This window comes from Carettochelys insculpta, chromosome 19, assembly GCF_033958435.1.
Source record: "Carettochelys insculpta isolate YL-2023 chromosome 19, ASM3395843v1, whole genome shotgun sequence".
Classification (NCBI taxonomy): Eukaryota; Metazoa; Chordata; order Testudines; family Carettochelyidae; genus Carettochelys; species Carettochelys insculpta.
This window is the reverse complement of record NC_134155.1, coordinates 14,568,900-14,591,269: the sequence shown is the minus strand read 5'-3', so window position 1 is coordinate 14,591,269 and position 22,370 is coordinate 14,568,900. Positions and strand designations below refer to the sequence as shown.

Here is a 22,370-nt window from a genome sequence, read left to right as displayed (position 1 = left end):
ATTTCTCCCAGGTTACCAAACTACCCTACAACTTGCATTTGTTACTTTCCTCATCTGCATTTATATAAGTGGCCTAAAGGTGAAAGATGAAGTCCCCGACTACTAATGCTGTTCAGTGGAGCATGTTGCTTTTCTGAAGGGCCTGATACTGCATAATGCCCAGATTTCCTCCACCCGCAAACACTATGAAGTCCTTTGGGGTTCAGGCACACAATAGAGACCTTGGAGCACACTAATTGGAACTTATGGACTTGGTCCTGAGAGGTTCCCTTGCCCGGCATCTCCCATTAACCTCAGTGGAAGTTTCATTGGCTCAGTGCATCCTGGAATCCAGCATTATGGAGTATGGCGCCATATTGCCCACCGATGTTTTTCTTCCTTTGTATCTAGATTCTTCTGCTTGAGTCTGCAGAGCGCACTCCCCCTTCAGAGAATGATCTGCCCATCACCAGGACGACGACCACCTGGTATGATGACTTGCTTCCAGATGCCATTCCCCTGGTAAAGCCTGGGACTGTGTTGAGGAAACCGGTAGGACCAGCTGGTAAGTGAATAGCCAGGCATTCACTCTGACTGTGTTCTGTAGTGTCAGACTCCCAGTGCAATGCCAAATGTGAGTTCTGCCTGGAAACTAATGAATAAGCTGCTTCACTGCTACTTGGTCTTAGAAAGTGCTTTGGGTTTCAACACATGCTTGACCAGGAGTGGAATAGTCCCTTTTCTTTCTAGCTATTGGGTCAGAGAGTGAGCATTCTAGCAGGAGGGTTTCAGATGAGCAGAAATAAATTGCACGCATGACATTTGTGCTCATGTTTTCAAGGTTACAGGGTACAAATCTGCACACTTGTGCCTCCAACTATCTTAGGGTAGTTGCGCACTGGTGGGTTATTGGCCAGGTCCTCACATTTTGCATCTGCAGTTATCTTGGCACCAGCAACAAAGCAGTGAGAGCTTCAGCCTGGGTGAAAATATACATTACAGAGAGAAAACAAACCTCACAGAGAAGCATTTGCACAAGTCTAAGCTGAATCTGTAGAGCTGGAATAGACCTAGTGATGTGTAGATCTGGAGCTGCACTTCCCTAAAGCTGGAGACTATTCAAATCTGAGAGTTTGATTTGATCTGTCACACCTATAAGGACCATTTGTGAATCTTATCTTCCCCGGAGCTCAGGGTGAGCCAGGGGTTTGCTTCAGGTCTCTTGCTGCTAAATGCTAAGCACAGATCTCATGTTCACACACCAAGGGGTCTATGCGGGTGCAGCTACCTGTCACTCTAGTGAAACATGGGATTTGCAGGCACGGTTTGTGCAGTTTGTCTGTTCAGTGCAGCTGAATGGATGGGGATTTTCGGTTAACGATAAATCAGTGGAACTGTGTACTGCATATATTTTTAAATTGATCATGGACAGATTTTGGCTGTTTTATGGTTCTTTTTGTGGTGTGTAAATTTCCAGTTCTGTCATTTTGGCTACTCCAGGATCAGCAAACAAAATAGCAAGAAGAACCATTTTTTCCAGTTTGTTTAAAAACTCAATAATTGAAGGGCTACAAACCATGTGAATAAGAGATGGTCTTTAATAAATAACATCAAACCATACTTTTTGTAACCCCTATTTTAAGAGCAGTGCACACAAAATGATTTGTAATGAGCTACGTTTACTGCAGGATGTTCCTTACATATTCTATTTACTCACACTTTACATGTGTGTTTGTACCACTGTCTTCCTGACTTTCACTTCTGAACCTTCTCTCTCTCTTTAGAGGATGCTAAGGGAAGTTATCCAACGTTGCAAGATCACACATAATTTGCTATTTAGATATGAGTTGCTCATCTTGGGGCTTTTAGATGTTCACCAGTTATTGAAAATAATCAGGAGGTTTTTGTTTTTTTTTTAACTTTGCAATTATAGCATCAGGAGCCACAAAGAAGATACACATACAGTTCTGGAGCTGCAGGTTGTAGAGCCCTGGGCTAGATGGATCTCCCAGCATTGTATTCCTTTCATCCTCACTCTCTGCTTCCAAGGCCCTGTCTGAATGTTTCTTCCTGGATCTCACATTCTCCCTTATCTTCCTGGAGCCTAGTGTTGATTTTTTTTTTTTTAGTTCAGAGCAGTTTATTATGGCAGTCCTTCATGACTGCAGCATGAACGCCGCCAGTGCACACCAGATGTAATCCTTGTTTGTAATTTGACAACATGGAAGGGAGACTTTCTAATGCTATGCTCTGCACCACTACAGTTGCCAGCAACTAAATTAAAGTAGTATTTCCCCATACGTCCATTATATGCTCAATCCTTCTTCCCCATGTCATTTATTTTTGTTGTTGTGGTCTCTCTGCACCTGCACTCTCTCTCACCCAGGTCAGTCTAGGAACAAGATTGATGATTGAAGATTCCACCCATCTCTTTAAAATTCCTTCACCTCCTTTTCAGAGATGCATGGGCACAATATTTTTTGTGGTGCTCACGGTGTTGGGAAGTTACCTTCTACCTAGGCCATTGCCATTGTTGTTCCAAGGGCAGTTCCCATTACAAGTGGGTTTAGATGCAAGTTTGAGGCTGTGAATAGTTCAGGATGACCTTGTAGCTTTGATTGGCTGAGGCCTTTCCAGGCTACAATCCACAAGAACTTGCTACTGTTGACTAGGGTTGATATTTCTGCCCTGACTGACAGGAATGAGAATAGGCAGTCATTTAAAAGCAATTACCACTGTTGAGACAGCTTCATCACTGGCCTGTCTGTCCACCTCGTTAATCAACAGGCATGTATTTTAGTCAGGATTAAAAAAAAAAAAACCTGTGAGATTGAGCCACTGGGTAATGGGAGATGCATTTTTCATGTGCATTTCCTCTCCTCTCTACTTCCTCCTCCTCTTTTAATTAAAGTCTAAGGAACCTAAACAGCTAGTGCCACAGAAAAAGTGATTGGTGTATCTATGTCAAAGCACTCAATGCCCATTTTTGTGTATAGGGTGCCTCCGGGAATGCAGTACAGCCCACATCCTGAGCTGCAGATGAAAGAGTGATCTTATAATTTTGGGCTGGAGTTGGGGAGTACCGAAGAAGGTTGTGGTGCCCTGTAGCCATAGAGAATTTCAGTTTCCTCTTTGGGTTTTTCCTCTCTTGCTGGCATGACATTAACTCACCATGGTAGGTGTTCATATTTCTTCATAAGCTGAATGCTGGGGAATGTAGAATACTGGCCGCACAGAGAGGGATACAATTTCTGCACCAGATGGATAGGAAAGTGGGAGACAAAGGGTTGTTGCACACAGAGCTGTGGCTAACAGATGTGGCAAAGAATGAAAAAAAAAAGAGAAAGAAACCCACATCTTCTTTTTCTTATTTACCTGTATTACAAATAACAAAATCCTAACTGAAATCAGGGCACTGTTGTGCTAGGCCCTGTACAAACAAACATCTAGTGAGAGACAGTTCCTGCTCTGAAGAATTTCCAGTCTAAATAGACAAGCTGGGCAAAGGAAGAAGGTACAGAGAATTGGCCAAGGTCATATGGCAAGCTATGAGCGGAATCCCATTCTTCGGAGTCCTTCGTCTGGTGCTCAGACCAATAAGCCGCCACACACCTCTCTGTCTCCTTTTCTTTCTTTGGCTCTCATCATTTTCAAGGATAATAGATTGAGCTAGAACTTCAGCAGGTGCAAATGAGCACCTTTGGTTTCAACACTGAAAGATTTCAATGGAACTATGTTGACTTACACTAGTGAAGGACCTGACCCGCCAGTTTTGTCTTCTCTTTTCTTGTATTTTTGCATGTCTCTTTTGAGCTGGTAACATCCTTTGTCAGCATGAGCATTTACCTGATACAGTACTCAGTGTTGCAGCTCTTGGACCTTCCATTAGTGCTTTCTACCTGCAGGGAATAAGTGCCGTTTTCTTTGAATCTCTTCTGTAACAACACGATTAAGGCTGTTGGCAGCAAATGATTGCTCTTGATCTTCAGAAGTTAAAGGATTGAATTGTAATGGTTGGACTTGATGATTGAGGCCATTTTATATAATCAAGGGAATATTTTGACGTAAGCTCAGCTGCTCAGTGTGTTGTGCCTGCAAACAGTCAATATTTTTATTTCACCCTTGCATGCGAAGGAATTCTCAATGACAACAATTTAGTGGTTATTGTTTATGTGCATGTGCTAGCTTCAGTCCAGGGTCTTTGGCTTCTTACAGAACCTTTTGTGGTTGACCCTCTTTTATGTCTACACTGCTGTGTTATTTCGAAATAAGCTATTCTGGAAAAGATATTCAAAATAATGCTGTTATACACAGTGCATTTTGAAATACCTCCCAGCTATTTCAAAATACAGTGTCTACACACAATAGAGCCTATTTCAAAACAGAGCCATTGAATGCAGCATGGCTTACTTAGAAATAGGCTCTATTCTCTGTCTGCACAGCCCCTGTTTTAAAATAGCTATTTCAAAATGGGCACTATTCCTCATGGAACGAGCCTTATCTATTTCTAAATAAGCCAAAGCTGTTTCAGAATGATTTTGAAATGGTGGTTGCGTTGTGCAGACACTAGCAAAATAATTTTGAAACCATGGCTGTTATTTCAAAGTAAGTTTGCCATGTAGATATACCCATAGGCTACATCTACACAGCAGTGCAATTTTGAAATGTGCCTTTTCAAAATCTACCTTTCAGAATTGCATGGCCACACACTTAATGTGGATTGAGGTAACAATCCGCTGTTTCGAAAGATTGGTCCAGCATTTTGAAAGGGAGCATCTACACAGTTTCGAAATAACAGTCCAGGAAATGGAGCGGACAGGCTGGAGGCTGTGGCCACACTTCGGGGTTGTCCCAGCAAAGCTCTGTCAACTTAGCTATACCAATACAGTCTCCAGGGGTTTTTCTGGAGTTCTTAGAGCTACACATCTCCTGAGTTCAGCATTTATGGCAAGATCCTCATTCTCTTGTGCCTGGGGCACAAAGCTGCTACCTGGTTAGTCAATGTAGCCTGCTCCGAGAGGCACAAAGGTCAGCTGGAAGTGATGTCAGGACGGCTGGTGTCTCTCCTGAGATCTAGTCATGGTGGAGGGGGAAAAAAATGGGCAGAAGTTCCCTGCCAGTCTAAAAGTGTATGAAAAGAAAATGTGCACCTTTTTGGTGTGAGAGTTATAGTTTTCATTCATTACATTTACAGGTAAAGTTTTGCCTGGACCAGGACTCCAAATCTGACTGTTCACAACTTTGGATTCACAGCTAAACTCTTCCGATCCTTGTAGCTTGGTTTGATCTCTACTTCCATGTATTCTAAAGCCCTTGGTAGCACAAATTGAGTAGCTAGGAGTGCCTGAATTCATCTACCCCAGTCTCTGACACTGACTTGCTTGATGTCCTTAGACAAATCTGTTAACTAGGGACCAAAATGTCTCCGGGTTGTCACAAAGATTAAGCAGTCTTTGGTCAGTGCTTTTAATATATATATATATATATATATATATATATATATATAGTGAGGGTTGCTTTCCGATGTGACAGTGTAACCCACACACCTGAGGAGGTGGTTCACTGTCCCATGTAGTGGCATCTAGACCACTTACCACTGAGAAGGAATGTGTCTCACCTACAACCGCAGTTGAGAGCCAGCTGGCTTTTACCTCAAACTGTACAGGCTCCTGCACTAAATTCCAGAGGTCCTAGGTTTCAGTCTGCTTGTGGACAGTTACATAAGCATTTAAAATAACTTCAGTGTTTTAATGAACAACTAGTGTCCCATTTGAATGTTTGCAGGGCTACCAGGACAGATTGGGCCCCCAGGACCAATTGGGCCAGTTGGACTCCCAGGCCCACCAGGACCAAAAGGAGACAAGGGACAAACTGGTGAGAGAGGGCCAGCAGGGCCACCAGGTGAGTCTCAGAGGGGAACCCACACTAGGAAATACAGCTTTCTCTAGACAAACTTCTCTGCACACGACAGGCCTGATCACCTGAGGTGCTGAGCCTTTTTAGTGAGCATTGAGGGATCTCAGCCCCGCCCCCCCCCCCAACATAGGACCTGACCCAAAATTTCAAGTGAATGTCGACACCTATTTAGCCCATCCATGTACAGGAAGAGTGATTATTCTGGAATGCGAGGAGCACCCAATCAGAGCCTCTCTGTGCAGCTAGGAGAAAATCATTAAATTGTTCTGTGCCTCAGTTTTCCTGTCTATAAAAGGAGGGAATAAAGGTACGGATTTAGCTGCTTCCCTTAGGTGCTACTGAAGTTTCCTGGAGGCTTGTGTGGTGTTCTGAAAGAGGAAGCCTCAGATTATTACTATAAATATTAACCCTTTTCCTGTTTCAGTTCCACTGCTCCATTACACACTGAATAGCAGCAGCTTCTAGAGTCATTTTAAATGGCACACTTTATCCCGTACCAGCCACAGAAACCCAGAACACACCATCCTCCAAGAGCAGAGATGTTTTCTTTTAGTGGGAATTTTCTCAGTGTAAGGACTGTGACAGACCAAAGACTTCACCATATGGCATGTGCCTTGTAACTGGACCCAGTGCCGGGGTCAGGGAGGGTCCACTGCAGCCCATTACAGGGCTCCTGTTACTGGGCAACTCTATTTCTAGACATAGATTATGTTCTTTCCAGCAGCTTAGTTGGTTTCACACTAATTTGTTGCCCCCATTGCATCTGCTAATGCCTCTCCAACTTCACAGAAATCACCTCTTTTATTTCTATCCAGGGCTTTTGGGACCTCAAGGACCAAGAGGATTTCCAGGAGAAACTGGGATCCCAGGCCCCCCGGGACCGCCAGGGCCACCTGCCACGCCAGGCCTTCCACTCACTGTCCAGCAAGGGGTTCTCTACTCACTGCAGCCCACAGCTGAAAAAGAAAGTAGGTTTCCTTCAGTGTCCACATCTTTCTGGTTGTATCTGTGAGTGATAAGCTGATAGCCTGTGCAGAGGAAATCAGATGTTTTTCACCACCTCCCAGCCCAGTGCTACCAGGTCCCAACTGACGGACATCTCTTCTGGATCCAGTGCAGTATTTCAGCACAGGAACAAAGTTTGGAGGAGGAAAGAAGTCAAATTGTCCCAACTATTTCTCATGATGAACTTGAACTCTTTGTTCTGGTTGTTATTTGAATCTGAATTAAGAAGTGAATTTGTGTATTCTATGGGACTGAGTTTATAGGGGAGGGTTTATGGTTGCCACTTGTCCTACTTTTTCTGGGATCATCTGAATTTTGAACGGGCAGCTCTATCTTGTGCAAGATTCCTTTGCTGGATGTTCATTGGGTTGGGAATCAAATTGAGGCTTGTGAAATGTCACAATTTAGATGCTGCATCATGGTGATATAACCTGGGTGACATTTCCTTTTACCATGGTCTGGCACTATGATGTGCCAAGAGTGAGACATTGCAGTGCAACTGTCATAATATCAGATACCTGTGTCTGACCATCCAGCTACCTCTCGAAAGTGGCAGCCCTAGGATATCCTAGTTGGGAGCAGAGAAAGTTGCAATAAGAAGCTCAGACGTTTACTACAAGCTGGAATAACAGGGAAGTGAGCTTCCTGAATGGCTTCCTTGTACCCTTCAGAACCTGACAGTATCATCTCCTCCATTCTGTCACTGTCACACCTGTCAGTGATCCTGCCACATGTTGTAGACTGTCTTGCAAATGGCTCCCTCTACATTGCTAGTCTTACATTGGGATTGCCTTTTACAACAGGACGATGGGGGCAAGGCAGTAATGGTTATCCTAGTGGACTGAGTACTGGCCTAGGAGAAAGGGGTTGTGTTCCCAGTTCAGCTGGGGCCTACTACGTGACCCTTTGCCTCTCTGTGCCTCAGATTGGCCCTGTCAGGAGATCTCCTGAGGGAAAGCAAGATTGTGGTGTCAGAACTGACCCTTCATTTTCCTCCCTTCCTTCAATCTTCTCAGTCAGGGAAAGGGAAAATCTTCCTGTTTGAACCATAATGCTCTAACTCAAATTCTACTCCAAGATGTATGTTGGAACTTCAGTGGGATACCTGGGATAACTCAAAACAGGAGTCAGGCCACTGGTGTACAAATTATACTTAATGCAATGATGCTTAAAACACAGGTACACAATATATACTGATCCAGTTTGTCACTCCTCCCACCTCCCGCATATCTGTCTAGCAGTTGCTTTCCTATAACATCAATTACCATGAGCACTTCACTAAAAGATGTATCCTGGTCCCAACTGCAATTAGTTCAAGGAAATCCTATGGCCCCTTGTGTTATACAGGTCAAACTGGATAATCCCAATGGTCCTTCCTGGTTTTATGATCTCTGAATCTATGAAGTCTAACATCTATGTCCTGCACAGAATTAAAAAGCTTCACAGCCCAACACAAGGAAGTGTTTTGCTCCTGTAGGCAGAGGGGCTGCATTTTGGTGCTTTAATTTGTTTTTATTATTTTTTAAAAAAAATACAACTGGTTGTTTAGTTGTATTTTTAAGAGCTTGGAAAGACATTCTAGGACAGGTACATTTTACACACCAGGCTGTTTTGTCAGGTTTGGGTTTGTTCTGGTTGTGTCTGGCGGGGAGTTCTCCTGGAAGGGTTCAGTAGTGATACTTTGAAACTCAGCACTGTCTTCCTTTTAGCTAGTAAAGCACTGCAAAATTAATGCACTACCCACCCTACCCCTAAACAGTCCCAGCTGTTCTACTCACCTCTGGCTTCAGAGTCAAATCATTGTAATTATAGCCACCAGAGTAGTGTCTTTGTGTCTGATTATCTATGGATTTCATTCCCTTCCACCTAATTCCAACTTCACACTTCTTTTCCTGAAGGACAGTGGATGCATTTTTAATTTGTTTAAGATTTAAAGCAGGATTAAATCAATTGTGGTTCAGTACTCAGGCTCCTAGCAAAATATAGAGAAGCATTATATTTGCTATCACTAGAAGATTTTGCATTAAATTCACCCCTGCATTATACAGGATTAGAACAATTAGGCTGTGTCTACACGGGCACAAATCTTTGAAATAGCCATATTTTGAAGATTACTAATGAGGCACTGAATTGAATATTCAGCGCTTCATTAGCTTTAGGATGCTTCCGGCTCAGCGTGGCTACATGGGGGTCCTTTTCGAAAGGACCCGCACCTTTCGAAATCCCCTTATTCCAATCAGTGAGCAGGATAAGGGGATTCGAAAGGTGCAGGGTCCTTTCAAAAAGGACCCCCCCATGTAGCCGCGCCGAGCCACACGCTTTTGAAAGCAGCGCTTTCGAAGCGCCGTGGCTGGAAGCATCCTAATGCTAATGAGGAGCTAAATATTCAATTCAGCGCATCATTAGTAATCTTTGAAATGGCCATTAGCATGGCTATTTTGAAGATTTGTGCCTGTGTAGACACATCCTTATTGTGTTTTGCTGCAATGGGAACATTGTTTATTTCCATAGAGCCTTTCGCCCCAACATACCCCAAAGCACTTTGAAAATGGCATAAATATAAAACCATTGGTACACAACCTGTTCTTGAAGGGCAGCAATCAGCCAGCATGAAAGAGTGGTATGGAGATTAAATTTTAACAAACCTAGACACTTGTGAAAATTGCCTTGTTCTCCTTAATAGCCATGAGAACCAACCAGAACCCTAGCTACAGCTAGGCATGTATGGCATCATAGCATTCTGCTGATTTCTGTGAGAGTCACATTGAGGATACACATGGATCAAGTTTACAAAAATATTCAGTAGCAATCAGAGGTGAAAGTGGCTGCACCCTGGTACGCACCTATGGCAAAAGCTGGTTGAGCTGCACCAAAAGCCAGCACGGAGCTATTTAGAGAGCTGGCAGGGACCTGGGTTGTGGTAGGCCAATAACTGTAAGAAATGTTAAGTTATTGCCATCTCTGGTAGAAGTGAAATTCAGTCCAGGGTAGGGCCTTGTAAGATATCTTCCCAGTAGTGAAATCCTGGCTCTAGTGCTGTTAATAGGCCTAGAAACTTTACATCCACACCTCATTAGCATCTTGCGGACAGCTCATTACCATGCCGCTCCTGGAAGAAGTGGCACATGTAGACACAGCCATGTAGATTTGTAAATACAGAGAATGATGCTAAGCATTTTGGAGTTTTGGTCTATGTCCAATCCAGACCCTTCTATCTACTTCATTTTTTACAGAACCTCCATCGCTGTTGTATCTAAATGCTAATCTCCATACAATTTCAACTTACTGCTACTACTTCTGATTAATACAAGCCACTCCAATAGGCTAGGGCTGTAAAATGGCATTATGAGCTTATTGAAATCTTAAAATCATCATCATCTATAATTTGCCTTTTCACTCTTGTTGGCTGAATTGTGCTGCTGCAGATTGGTGGAAAACTAATTCTCAAACACCAGTAAAACCTGGCTCTGTAACTATCTGAGAGGTTTTTTTTTAAATGGAGCACATCTGAAAGCCATAACCATAAGATCCCATGTGCTGACAGCAGAGGGAAGCATACCCCAGCTAATAAGCATGTGCACCCGCATTATGTGAGAAAGCAGTATCTGATTATTATTAAGCAGTGTTTGGGTTCTGTCTGATCATGGTTAATGTCAGCGTTTTATTAATCACAATGAGTTCCTGTTGGCAACGTTTATAAGCAGGCAGAAGCCAAAAATGGGGGAGACAAAACATTTCTCACAGTTTCACTGTGCTGTGGCAGAGAAATTGGTCCCAGTTGTGTGTCTCCAGATCAGGTAGCGGGCGCAAATTAAGGCAGGATTACTTCATTTCCATCCTGTCGTAACAAATCATGCCTTTAATGGGGAGAATTTATCCTTAACACAGGATCATTAAAGATGGGCCAGATTCTAAGCAGTACCTGGAATTGCCACTGTGCCTGAAAGAAAATGGGCAGTTTAAGCTCTCTGAGGGACAGGCTTTTGGTATATTATCTCAAAGCCCATCAAACAAGCCATGAAATGAAAGGAGCTGTTTCTGGAGAGGGAGTGGGGGAAATAATATCTTGCTCTGTTCACAGGGTGCTATGCTCGTTCATATTCGCTGTGAATTCCTTTGAGATATAAACCACAAGATGGTACAGAGCAAGGAAGGTACTTGACTGAGGTCAACCAGCAGGACAGTGCCAGAATAGGGAACCAAATGCAGATCTCTGGCATCTGCATTCAGTGCTTGGCATTCTGAAAATATCTTACTGAAAAGAGTGAACAGGGAATGGAGCAGAAGGAATAATAGAGAGATGTGGGCCAGGGTAGGAGAGAGCTAGGAGTGAGAAATACTGGCATTTTGAAAACTGTTCCAGTGGCTGTGAAAGTTGTGTACATCCATGTTCCTGGGATTCCTGTGGCTTCTAGACAGGTGAATAAGCTTCACTGTCTCTCAGGATAGTATTCAGCCTGCTTTTAAGTTTCCCCCGTCTGTGTGCTCAAGACCTTAGCACTGACCCTAACAAGCAAGTTGGATAGAAAGCTGGCTAGATGGTTGGGCCCAACAAGTAGTGATCAAAGGCTTGATGTCTGGTTGGTGGTCAGTTTCAAGTGGAGTGCCACCAAGGATCAGTTCTAGGGCCAATATTGTTCAACATCTTTATTAATGACTTGAGTGAGGGAATGGATTGCACCCCCAGCAAATCTGCAGACGATTCTAAGTTAGAGGTGCAGGTAGATATATTGGAGGGTAGGGACAGGGTCCAGAGTGACCTAGACAAATTGGAGGATTGGGCCAAAAGAAATCTGATGGTTTAACAAGGACAAGTGTAGAGTTCTGTACTTCGGACAGAAGAATCCCAAGCACTGGTACAGTCTGGGAACTGACTGGCTAAGTAGTAATGCAGCAGAAAAGGACCTTGGGATTACAATGGATGAGAGGCTGGATAAGAGCCAACAGTGTGCCCTTGTAGCCAAGAAAGGCTAATGGCATGTTGAGGTGCATTAGGAAGAGCATTTCCAGCAGATGAAGAGAAGCTATTACCCTTTACTTGCCACTGGTGAGGCTGCATCTGGGGTACTGCATCCAGTTCTGCCACCCCTTCACACACACATATGGAAGGGATGTGGATACATTGGAGAGGGTCCAGGGAGGGCAACTAAAATGATTAGGGGGCTGGAGCACATGACCTGTGAGGTGAGGCTGAGAGATTTGGGCTTATTTAGTATGTGGAGGAGAAGACTGAGAGGTGATTTGATAGCAGCCTTCAAATTCCTGAAGGGGGGTTTTCAAAGAGGATGGAGAGAGGCTGCTCTCAGTAGGCAAAACAACGAGCAATGGTTTCAAGCTACAGTGGGGGAGGTCTAAGTTGGATATTACAAAAAAACTATTTCACCAGGAAGATGGTGAAGCACTGGAATGGATTACCTAGCAAGCCAGTGGAATCTCTGTTCCTAGCAGTTTTTAAGTCCTGGCTTGACAAAGTCCTGGCTGGGATGATTTATATAGGGTTGATCCTGCTTTGGGCACATGGCTGGACTCAATGACCTCCTGAGGTCTCTTCCAGTCCTAGAATTCCTTGCTTCTAAGTTATCTTGTTAGAGCACTTTGGGGCAGGCCTGGAGCAACTTCTACACAAGAGTGGTATAAATGGGAAAGATGCTCCCCTGTCTAGCATCCTGCAGGCAGCCCAGTGAGAGCCATGTGGAACAAAAGGACCCTCCACCATTATGCTGTTGAATGATGCTGAAGCTACACTCTTGTTGCTACTGAAGCCCTTAGCAGCACTAAGCCCCAGGGTCTTTTTTGACCCCAGTATGCATAGAAAGGGACCAGAGAATCACAGTTTGACCTGTTGCTTCATAGCATTATGGGAGGGGGGAAAGCAAGGGGTGTGGACTCCTTGAATGCCCCCATCCCACGTATGCTGGATGTGCAGTAGGTGTATTATTATTGGAGCCCTATATGACAATGGAGGAGATGGGCAGGATATTCCTCCTAGAAGGTATAAAAGTAGAGAAGAGGACCTCAAACACAAATTCAAGTAGAGATGAAGTTTTCCTGATATAAAGCAAAGAAGCAAAGTGAAGTTCTGCTTATCAGCAAATCTTGACCACTACTTTAGTTCAGTCCTCAGGCCCCAAACTAGGCCTCTGATACATGAGCTTGTTTCAGGCCCTCTTCCTACTACACAAGTAATTAAGGAAACATTGCGCTGGTCCTCCTGAGCCAGCCAGTACTTTGGTGAGTTTTCAAAGGTTATTCTACCAAGGAAGGAGTGACAATATAGTCCCCCCTGCCACCTTCATGCTGTACAGCCCAAATGCTGAGCTATTGAGCTCGAGGGCTTGCAAGCAGAGTCCAGCCCCCCCACCCCACCGTGTCACAATTACAGAAGCACCTTTCATAAAAGACCTTGAGTCGAATTGATCTAATGTCAAGATGAGTGGATTTGTGAGGAGTAACTCTGTTTGTCATCATCTTAATATTCTCTTTGGCTGGAATTTTCTACAACACAAATGCACTCCCCTCAGCAATAATTAAATCCCATTAGTTTGCTACCACTCTACTGCATCCCACCCTCCTCAGGATGTTTAATTTTGTTGACTGCTTGTTCTTTAAAAAAAAAAAAAAAATCCGCTGAAATTGTTAATGCATTCTCTGCTGTTTGATGCTCATTTTCAGATTCCATCTCACTCATAAACCCTGATAGATTTTGACATGGTCAAATAAAACTCAGATTAATTGGATTACACACTTCACTTGGGTACCTTTCCCTTTGAACATGAAAGCATTCTCAAATGTTTTTTTTCAGAGGCACAAAGAAGGAAAGATGGCTACAGTCAAAAATGACTATCCAGGACATACCTGTGTGAGCTGGGCCCCTATGTGTTTGGCTCTTCCCCAGGAGAGACCTGTGTTCAATATACAAGGCATGTTGGTTCACTCCCTGTAGTCTATTGCAGATGTACCCTGTCACTGCGGGTGTCTGAATTTAGGGCTGCTTCCCAGTGTTCCATAGCAAATGAGCTGATCACTGATCTATTAGTGACCAACAACCATTGCTTCACCAATGGTGAAAATCATCCATAAAGTCTATATAGGGCTCATCCCACTCCCACTTTTTTATATTCTTTTGCTGGATTCTGTGTCATTTTTACCATTACAGAGTATACAACACCACCACTGATCTTGGAGCTGTTGCTCTATTTTTACATCAGTGTAACACAGTAAAATTTGCCCCGCCATGCTTAGGAAGAGTCCCTTCTACTGGTAGCCCCGTGAGCTAAAAATGTAGGAGGAAATGGTTGTATGGCAGTTTGAGATCACAGGCATAAGGAAATGGACGTTTCTAGCTTGTGGAGAGCAGTAGCTTGAGAAAGCCAAACTTTTCAGAAGGTCTTCAGTCCTGGATAACTGTGCAATGCAGGATGCACTGATTGGACAACAGGAGAGGTGCATGGTCTGGGATTCTGCAGCAAAGATATGGGTATTTTTAAACGATAGATTATGTTTGATGTATAAATTGTCTCTTCAAGCAACAATGAACATTTTCATACCATTTTTCCCATAAGAACTGCTGAAGTATCATGGCTTGTATTGTATTGTATTATCGTATGGGCTTGGTACATTTTTCTTTTCACATTTTGAAAATGTGTGTGTGTGTCTTCTCACCTTGTTCTTCCCTATCTCTGCCTGAGAGTCCAAAGGAGGGTCAGAAGAACACAGAAATGCTGATTCCAGTTAAGGTCAGCAACAAAGCCAGCAGAGGAATATGTTCCTGAGGCTATGGAATTGGTTAAGGGGCATATGGCTAGAGCAGGAGCCTGTACATCCTTACTTAAGTCAGGTTACTGGGGTCCATTCCTTGCTATGTGACACGGGGCAAGTTTAACTTCTGTGTCTTCAGTTCATCCTCTCTAAAATTACACGTAGTCCACAGTACTTTTGTATCTTCAAATAAAGGGGGGGGGGCGTATCTTAATGGCCTGCAAAACATTTGCATAATAACACCTGGATCTGTAAGTAGTATGATGGGCTGATATGCTGGGCTCAAAGACTTGATGAGCTTGTGGCTACACATTGGCTAGCACATCAGTGTGGTGGCAGTGCTTTGGGCTACTATAATGGTGCATCTGATGAAGTGGGTCTTTGCCCACAAAAGTTTATGCTCCAAAATATCTGTTAGTCTATAAGGTGCCACAGGACTTCTTGTTATAATGGTGCAGTATCTCAGTACCATTGGCACTGGAGCATTGGGCAGTGACAGAGCCACTCAGAGTTCATGCACAACTTCTTGGATCCCTGGATACCAGATGTCTTAAAGGTTACACTGCTAGGCTTTCGGCAAAAGCTATTGCTGTATAATGTAGACACCGCCTTTTGCCACCCAGCACCCTGAAGGGGATACCATCCAGTCTGCTTTGATGACTGAGAGCAGGATTCAGTAGTTAAGCAAGTACCCTGATATCAACAGAGGGGAAAATTCTTTGGGGGAAACTGGAAGAAAAAGAGAGAAGAGATGAACAAGAGACTGAAAGAGACTAAATGCAAAGACAATTGATCTGGCGCCAGTGTGTGCACATGATAGCTTAATGTATAGAGCCTCAGGTACCCAGAAGAATGAGATCACAGCTAGGGCACCCTCACAGGAAATCACAGCTTTTTATTTTTCAATGAGCTTCTGGATGAGTTCCCTTCAGAACAGTCAGGAAAATTGTTCTAATGATCCAAATTCCACATAATTAAACACAATCTCTCCTTGGCCAAGGGCTAGCTTGAGCTTTTTAATGGCCCAGTGTGAAATCCTGACTGACTGGATGCTGCAGTTGATAATCTTTCCAGTTGATAATTCTCTGCTCTTTACCCCAGATGGAGAACCCCAGCTGGCTTCCACCATCATAGACACGATCATGTCTGGCTTGCCAGGTCCACGTGGTGCACCAGGGCCTGTTGGACCACCAGGTAACAGACTCAATCAAAGTGGGCAAAGTTCATGAGGAGAGACCAAACCAAAAAGTATTTTCAAGCTGTGTGTATGCTCTAGTGGCATAGCTTACCCCAATGTGATGACTGCCAGGAAAAGCAAGTCAGTCTGGCTGGAAGAGTTTGGGGCTCGCAGGCCTTGGACAAGTAGAGGCAAAGCTTTGTTACGGCTCCTCTTCAGAGCTAGGGAGAAGCCTTTCTGTAACAGATTGTCTCAGCAGGAGCAGAGTTGACACCAGCCACGAAGAGGCATTTTTAGCTATGGCTAAATACAAACCTCTTCCTGCGTTTGTACATCCCGCAAACACTGAGCCTGGTGACACATGAGGCCACCTATCGCTTCATTCAGTACTGCACGTATTCTCTTTCAGAAACCTCCAGGTGAAGTACTTCACTTGGGTGCAGTTGCTTTATGGATCTTGAGCTAAGATTTCCCTTAGGACCAAGGAAGAATAGTCACATAAAAGGAGGATGAATTTTTGCTGCATTCCTTACTTCTTACATTGTTGTAATTTTGTGTGTAGCTCTCACGTAAGTCAGGTATGTTGGGGTGTTTTCACATCAGAATGTGCATCTATCTTTTGTTTGATGTCAGTGCTTAAGGCATGTCCTGATGATCCAGCAAGATTTGTGCAGAGAGGGTGAGAGACACGCTAATGAAAAGAAATGAGTGTGATTGAAACTGAGGTTCCTTCTTTCTAAATGTTTCTAAAACTGCCTCAGATTATGATTTTATCACCAGGACCTCCAGGCATTTCAGGACCCAAAGGACCCCCAGGACCTTCTGGAGTTCCTGGATTACAAGTAAGCAATTTTATCCCATGTCTTGGCAGGGGATACGGAGAGGATCAGAGCATGAAGTTAAATGCAAAGCAATTTATCTTTGTGGAAAGGAGATATAATATTTAGTTATTAGAGCTGAGTGGAAATCAGAATTTGCATCTAACAAGAAATTCCAATATTTCAATACTTTGTGTTTCAAATGAGGACAAAAAGCTAAAATTTTTCTCAGAATAAAATATTCTGAAAATTTTTCATTTGGAAATGGCAAAACATTTTTGTATTTCCAGACAAAATGTTTAGTTCTGCTTCATTGAACTGACTCAAAGCGTTTAATTTTGAGTCATTTCAGTGTTAAACTGTACCTCCCTGGGGGGCTGCATTGCTTCCCTGGAGGCTTAGTTTGGGTGCCTGATACTCCTTTTCTCCCAGACTCTGTAAGCTGGGCTGTGTGGCTGAACTACATCTCCTAAGAAGCACCATGAAGATCAGTCAGAGGGGAGACAGTGCTGTATCATGGTATATGTAGTATGTCTAGGGATGCTGGTCCATATCAGAAAATGGGCCTATGAGATATCTAAACAGTTGTTCCCATGAGGCAAGGCAGCACTATAGGGAAATGCAGTTCAACAAACCAAAATATTTTGATGGGGGTTGATCCAAGTTGCATTTTTCAGAAGGGAGGGGGGTGGAAAAAGCTTTGGAAAAAATCAGAATTTCCTGAAACTGCATTTTCAGTCAAAACACATTTAGGTTGAAAAATTATTGTGGCTTAAAAATATTCTTATAATTGGGCAGATCATACGAGGTCCCTCATAAAAGGTTATTATGGAAAGCTAGACAAAGAGGGACTAAATCTGTTCACAGATTGAAATTTGGCTAAAGAAAAAGAAATTAAGTAATAATGAATGGTTGACTAGTCAAAGTGGTAATTAGTTAATAGCGTGAAACCCCCAAGAGACCTATATTTGGAACTGTGTTACAGAATCTGTAGTCCAACTGCCAATCCAAACTCTTTCAAGGACATAAAACATAGTTAAACTGATTATAGGGAATTAGGAAAATTGGGGGAGATAAGAGAGGGGTAAGAGATTTATGCTGAGGGACATAACCTTGATTCTGATAAGGAGGAAGTTGGGATTGCAGGGAACTGGAGAAATGGGATTTTACTGTGTATTAATTAATCACATGGAAGAAGACATGGACAGCAAGTTTGTGAACTTTGCCAGTGATGCAGAGTTGTTTCAATTATCAAATGCTATGGAGAACTGTGGGAAGCTTCAGATGACTATAAACAAATTGGGAGATTTGGCCGCCAAATGACAGATGCAATTTAGCATGATTAAATGTAAAGTAATACGCAAGGGCAAAACAAACAGAAGCTTCTCTTGAACTCTAGCCTCTGAACTTGCAGGATGTACATGTGGAGTAGAAAGCCTTAGTCATAGTGGATAGCTTGCAAAATGGACCACAACTTCAGCTGGTGGAAACTTGTCTAACTTTATTGTTTTCAAGGGAGCAATGCTGATTTCCCTCAGCTTAAAATTTGGTCCATCTTTACTAACTACAGAAGAAGTGCAGCTTGTACTTAAAAAAAAGTGCTAATGTAATTTTACAAATTTAATTGCTCAAAGTCAAACATGCAAAAGTTAAGGATGCTCATTTGCTCTTACATATTATGAGTGTCTTAAATTACATGATCTCATGATTTGTCGCATTCCCTCTCCTCGTGTGGAGCTTCAGAGCAATACAGAAGTCTCCCAACTGCTATCATGGAGTGATTTAGCTGTGCATAAATGAGAGCCTTTCCTACAGCTGACTTTAGATACACAGAATCATCAAGGTTTCAACTCAGAGCCCAGCAACAAAAAAGGAGTGTTGCAGTCTACCTTGAGAAATTAGAGTGCTGCAAGTAGGCTACATGAAAAAATTAACACATTAGCACAAAACTTGAACAATCACTGTCAGAAGAACCCTACCCCTTGCTCCTCTTCCCATATTCCTCAGATTCTGTTTCCCACCCTGCTCTCCACCACACCATTTTTTAAATCTCTTGCCTCTTCTCCCAAGTTTTCCTCCTGCGAGGTGTCCAATCTTCATAAGGAAATGGGAGAACAAAATTTTTGATAAGCATCATAGTTTTATATTCATCCATATATAGTAAAAATTTTCCTGTTAAGCACCAAATATTTCACCATGTTTAATTATAAACATACTTAGCCAGATGACTAATGTGGGCCTACTCAGGCACACATTTTCATAAGTGATGGAAATATACCTCTTTTTTGAGTGCAATCAGAGACTCCCTAAGAAGGCTTGATTTTCAGAAAGTGTTGAACACTTCCACTGATAATTGGGTCCACTGATTACTGGGTCCCTCCCTCAATGTGTGCATCTAAAATCAGTCCTCACTTCTGATAGTCTTGGGGTATCTATTTAGACAGGACAGTTTCAAACTGCCCTCTTCCTTTAGACTCTGGCAATTACTGTAAAAATACTCCATGAAGCTTTACAGCACCCCTCCAAAGTTTGGCAAAGGCCATCTCGAAAGTATGAAGGCATCCCAGCAGGGTGACCAGAGTGTGCACACATACCTAAGATTTAATTGGATTGTGCATCTGAAACCATTTTGATGAGATTAACTCACCCAAATAAACAATTTTCAAATTAAGCCCAATGTGTTCTAATAATTTTGCTCCCTGGGTTGAATAAATCTATAAAACAGTCACCACTGGAGAAGAACGGCTTTATCTCAAGATCTCTGGTAATCCTGACTCTTGTTAATCACCAAACAAAGCCATGATTATGTTGCAAACCAGATAGGAAGAAAATAATGTATTTGTTTATACTGGGTTTCTATCCTCCAACTCTCCCATAACTATTTGTGAAGTGTTAATACCCACCCAAGCGTCTTACAGACTGCTGCAAACAAAGTCTAACCACATCTTGGTCTGTTATACCTCTGCATAGTTAATTGTGAAAGGACAGCATAAGAATCCAGCCCTATGAAAGAATTTTACTCCTAACCTGCCAGGACTATTACCAGGATCTTAAATCCCTATGCCCATTCACTCCTTGCCCTTCTGCAGATCGTGATAAGGGATCCAGTACTGGCTGTGATATGCACCATTATCCATCATGAACTAGACAATGTCCACTATCTATTTAAAAAAAAAAATCCATGCCAAACAGCTAGCATCACTAACTTTACTATCAACCTGGGCCAGCTATGAAACAGTAACCTAGAATTTAATCCCATTTTTCTATTACCAGCACCCTCAAGACAGTTGCCACTTTACCACCTACATCTTTGCAGCCTTGAACACCTGGTCATCAAGGTTTTGGAAACAAAAGCCAGTTGTCATAGTTCAGTCTGTTTATAAACAAAAAACCTAGGCACTTCTAAAAGATCCTAGCACAAGGGGTCCTGGTCCATGACTGGGCTTGTAGATGCCATGGTAATACAAAGAATAAAGAAGATAAGTGCACATGCACTGGGAAACAGCTGAAGATCTGTAAGTGCACAAAACTGCTGAAGGCCTTTCATGGTGCATTTTTTCACTGAGTCCCTGTAAGACTGCCTGTACTTCATAAATCATTCTCTGCTGGCATTGTTAGGCAGATACACCATGTCCTAGAAAAGGCCATGTGACAGGCTCTCCTCATTTTCAAATATCCTGCATATGCCTGTAACCCTGCTATCAATGGCAGGTGACTGCCAGAAGGGCTGGGTTCAGTTTATAGGGGAGTCCATCAATAATGCAACCTAACCAGCTTGAGCCTGCCATCCAGTAACCTGAGACAATCTCACCCTATCTATTGGGTGCCTGTAAGGGCAATTCTTCCCCTCTCACAATCAGAGTCCTAGATAGACGCAGCTTGTTTAATAACAGTAGCGATACATGCACTATAGCTAAACAAAGGAAAGAAAACCCCCCTTAAGCAAGGCACTGTCCACAGAGAATGCTGAGCTGAATCCCTTGCTTAGAGATCTTTACTCACCCCCCCCGCCACTTATAGGGTATACTTCTCACTGCATGGTCTGGTCCATATCAACCCAGAGTTCACTGGTACATCATCATGGAGTCGCTTGCCCCACCGGGGCAAGATCACCTGTCAGCCACTCGTCTGCTGCTCTCACTGGCTGCCAGCCCACTGCGCTCTGCCAGGCACCCTGCCAGCTGCCCATCCACTACTCTCCACTGACCGTCTTTTGCCTCCCACGTGTCTGCTGCACTCCACCAGCCACCACGCCAGCCGCTTGTCCACTGTTTTGTGGGTTTGGCTCTAGGCAAAACCCTGTGATTTTAGCTCTCTGTGGCTTCAGCTCTGGGCCCAGCCACAGAATCTTAGTATCCCCAGAGTGGATTTTCACAAAAAAAACTACAGATCCCAGCATGCATTGGGCTTTAGTTCTATCTTTGCATAGTGCAGGGGAAGAGCTAATCAAACTAGACGTCTGGCTGTAAGGCCAAAAGACTCCCAGCCAGCTGGTTCAACCGGTATCCCCTCCCTCCTTCTACTTCACAAGGCTCTGCTGAGGGGAGGCCTGTGTGATTCATAGTGATGATGACCATCCTGTGCCCTCCACAATAATTTCAAATATTGATGATATTCCACAGTTCCTACATTGGGTGATAGTTTAATTTGCAAAGACTATGCAAAATGTCAGCAACAGATGCTTTGTCACATTCTTCCAGTTTAGCCTTTGGCAAGATACTTATCTTCTCTGTGCCTCAGTTTCTCACCTGTAAAATACGGCTATACAATAGCACTGCCTTACCTCACAGAGTTGTTTTAAGGATAGTATTAAAGATGTGGATCTTCAACACAAATGTGAAGAGAGTGCTCTTGTATGGATGCAACCTGGTGTGCTAAAAAGTCTTCAGATCATAAGCTACAGACATTTATAAACAGATGCCTGAGATACGTCCTTTAAATTAAATGGCAAGACTTGATCACAAATGAGGAGTTTTGGAACAGAGCAAGACAAGAACCACTTGATGTTCAAATCAAGAGAAGAAAATGAGGATGGCTAGGCCACACTCTCAGAAAACCATTATTCTGAATAGTCTGTCAAGCTCTCAAAAGGAAAACATAAAAGAGGAAGACCTTGGACAATATGAATAAAATCTACTGAGACTGAAGGACAACAACTGGAGTACTCCTGGGTCAGCTAGAAGTTTTGTCCCAAGACAGAGTGAGGTGGAAGAGACTTGTAGATGACCTATGCTCACCTTGGATTACAAGGGTTTAAGTCAAATAAGTCATTAAAGATGCTGTGATGATAAGAACCACAGAAGCCTTAGGAGCCTTAGACAGTCACATTTTATTCTCATGTCACCCAGAAGTGACTATGGAAGGTCTCAAGTCACAGAGAATCTAACCCAGCATCTTTAACAATAACAGGTGGTTACGGAGATGTTCACTGGACATTTCATTTACTGTTCCATTCAAAAAACACATAATGGAACTCATTTCTTCTTATTCTGCATCTACCTTTTAGGGTGTTCCAGGTTCTCCAGGGCAGCCTGGGCCTAAAGGTGCCAAAGGAGATCGAGGTGAAAAAGTAAGTTTAAAGTGTATCATATGTAAAGGTTCACAACCAGTTCTGATCCAGCTCCTCAGATGATGGAAATCAACATAGACGGTCCATTGAAGTCAGTGCTCCATCTCTGAATGGGTGCACTTAAGTTTGGAATACTATGTAAGATTCA

General features: G+C 43.1%; 1 protein-coding gene across 4 annotated transcripts in view; it reads left to right on the top strand.

Annotated features, from left to right (window-relative positions):
• The window catches only part of COL26A1 (collagen type XXVI alpha 1 chain), a 225,221-nt gene that overhangs the window by 187,547 nt on the left and 15,304 nt on the right, over positions 1-22,370 (top strand). For all 4 annotated transcript variants that reach the window (XM_075014018.1, XM_075014019.1, XM_075014020.1 and 1 more), the window contains exons 5-10: positions 391-544; positions 5,764-5,880; positions 6,711-6,863; positions 15,760-15,852; positions 16,616-16,677; positions 22,160-22,222. In XM_075014018.1, the coding sequence (XP_074870119.1) occupies positions 391-544; positions 5,764-5,880; positions 6,711-6,863; positions 15,760-15,852; positions 16,616-16,677; positions 22,160-22,222 (642 nt within the window). The remainder of the gene's footprint in view (positions 1-390; positions 545-5,763; positions 5,881-6,710; positions 6,864-15,759; positions 15,853-16,615; positions 16,678-22,159; positions 22,223-22,370) is intronic.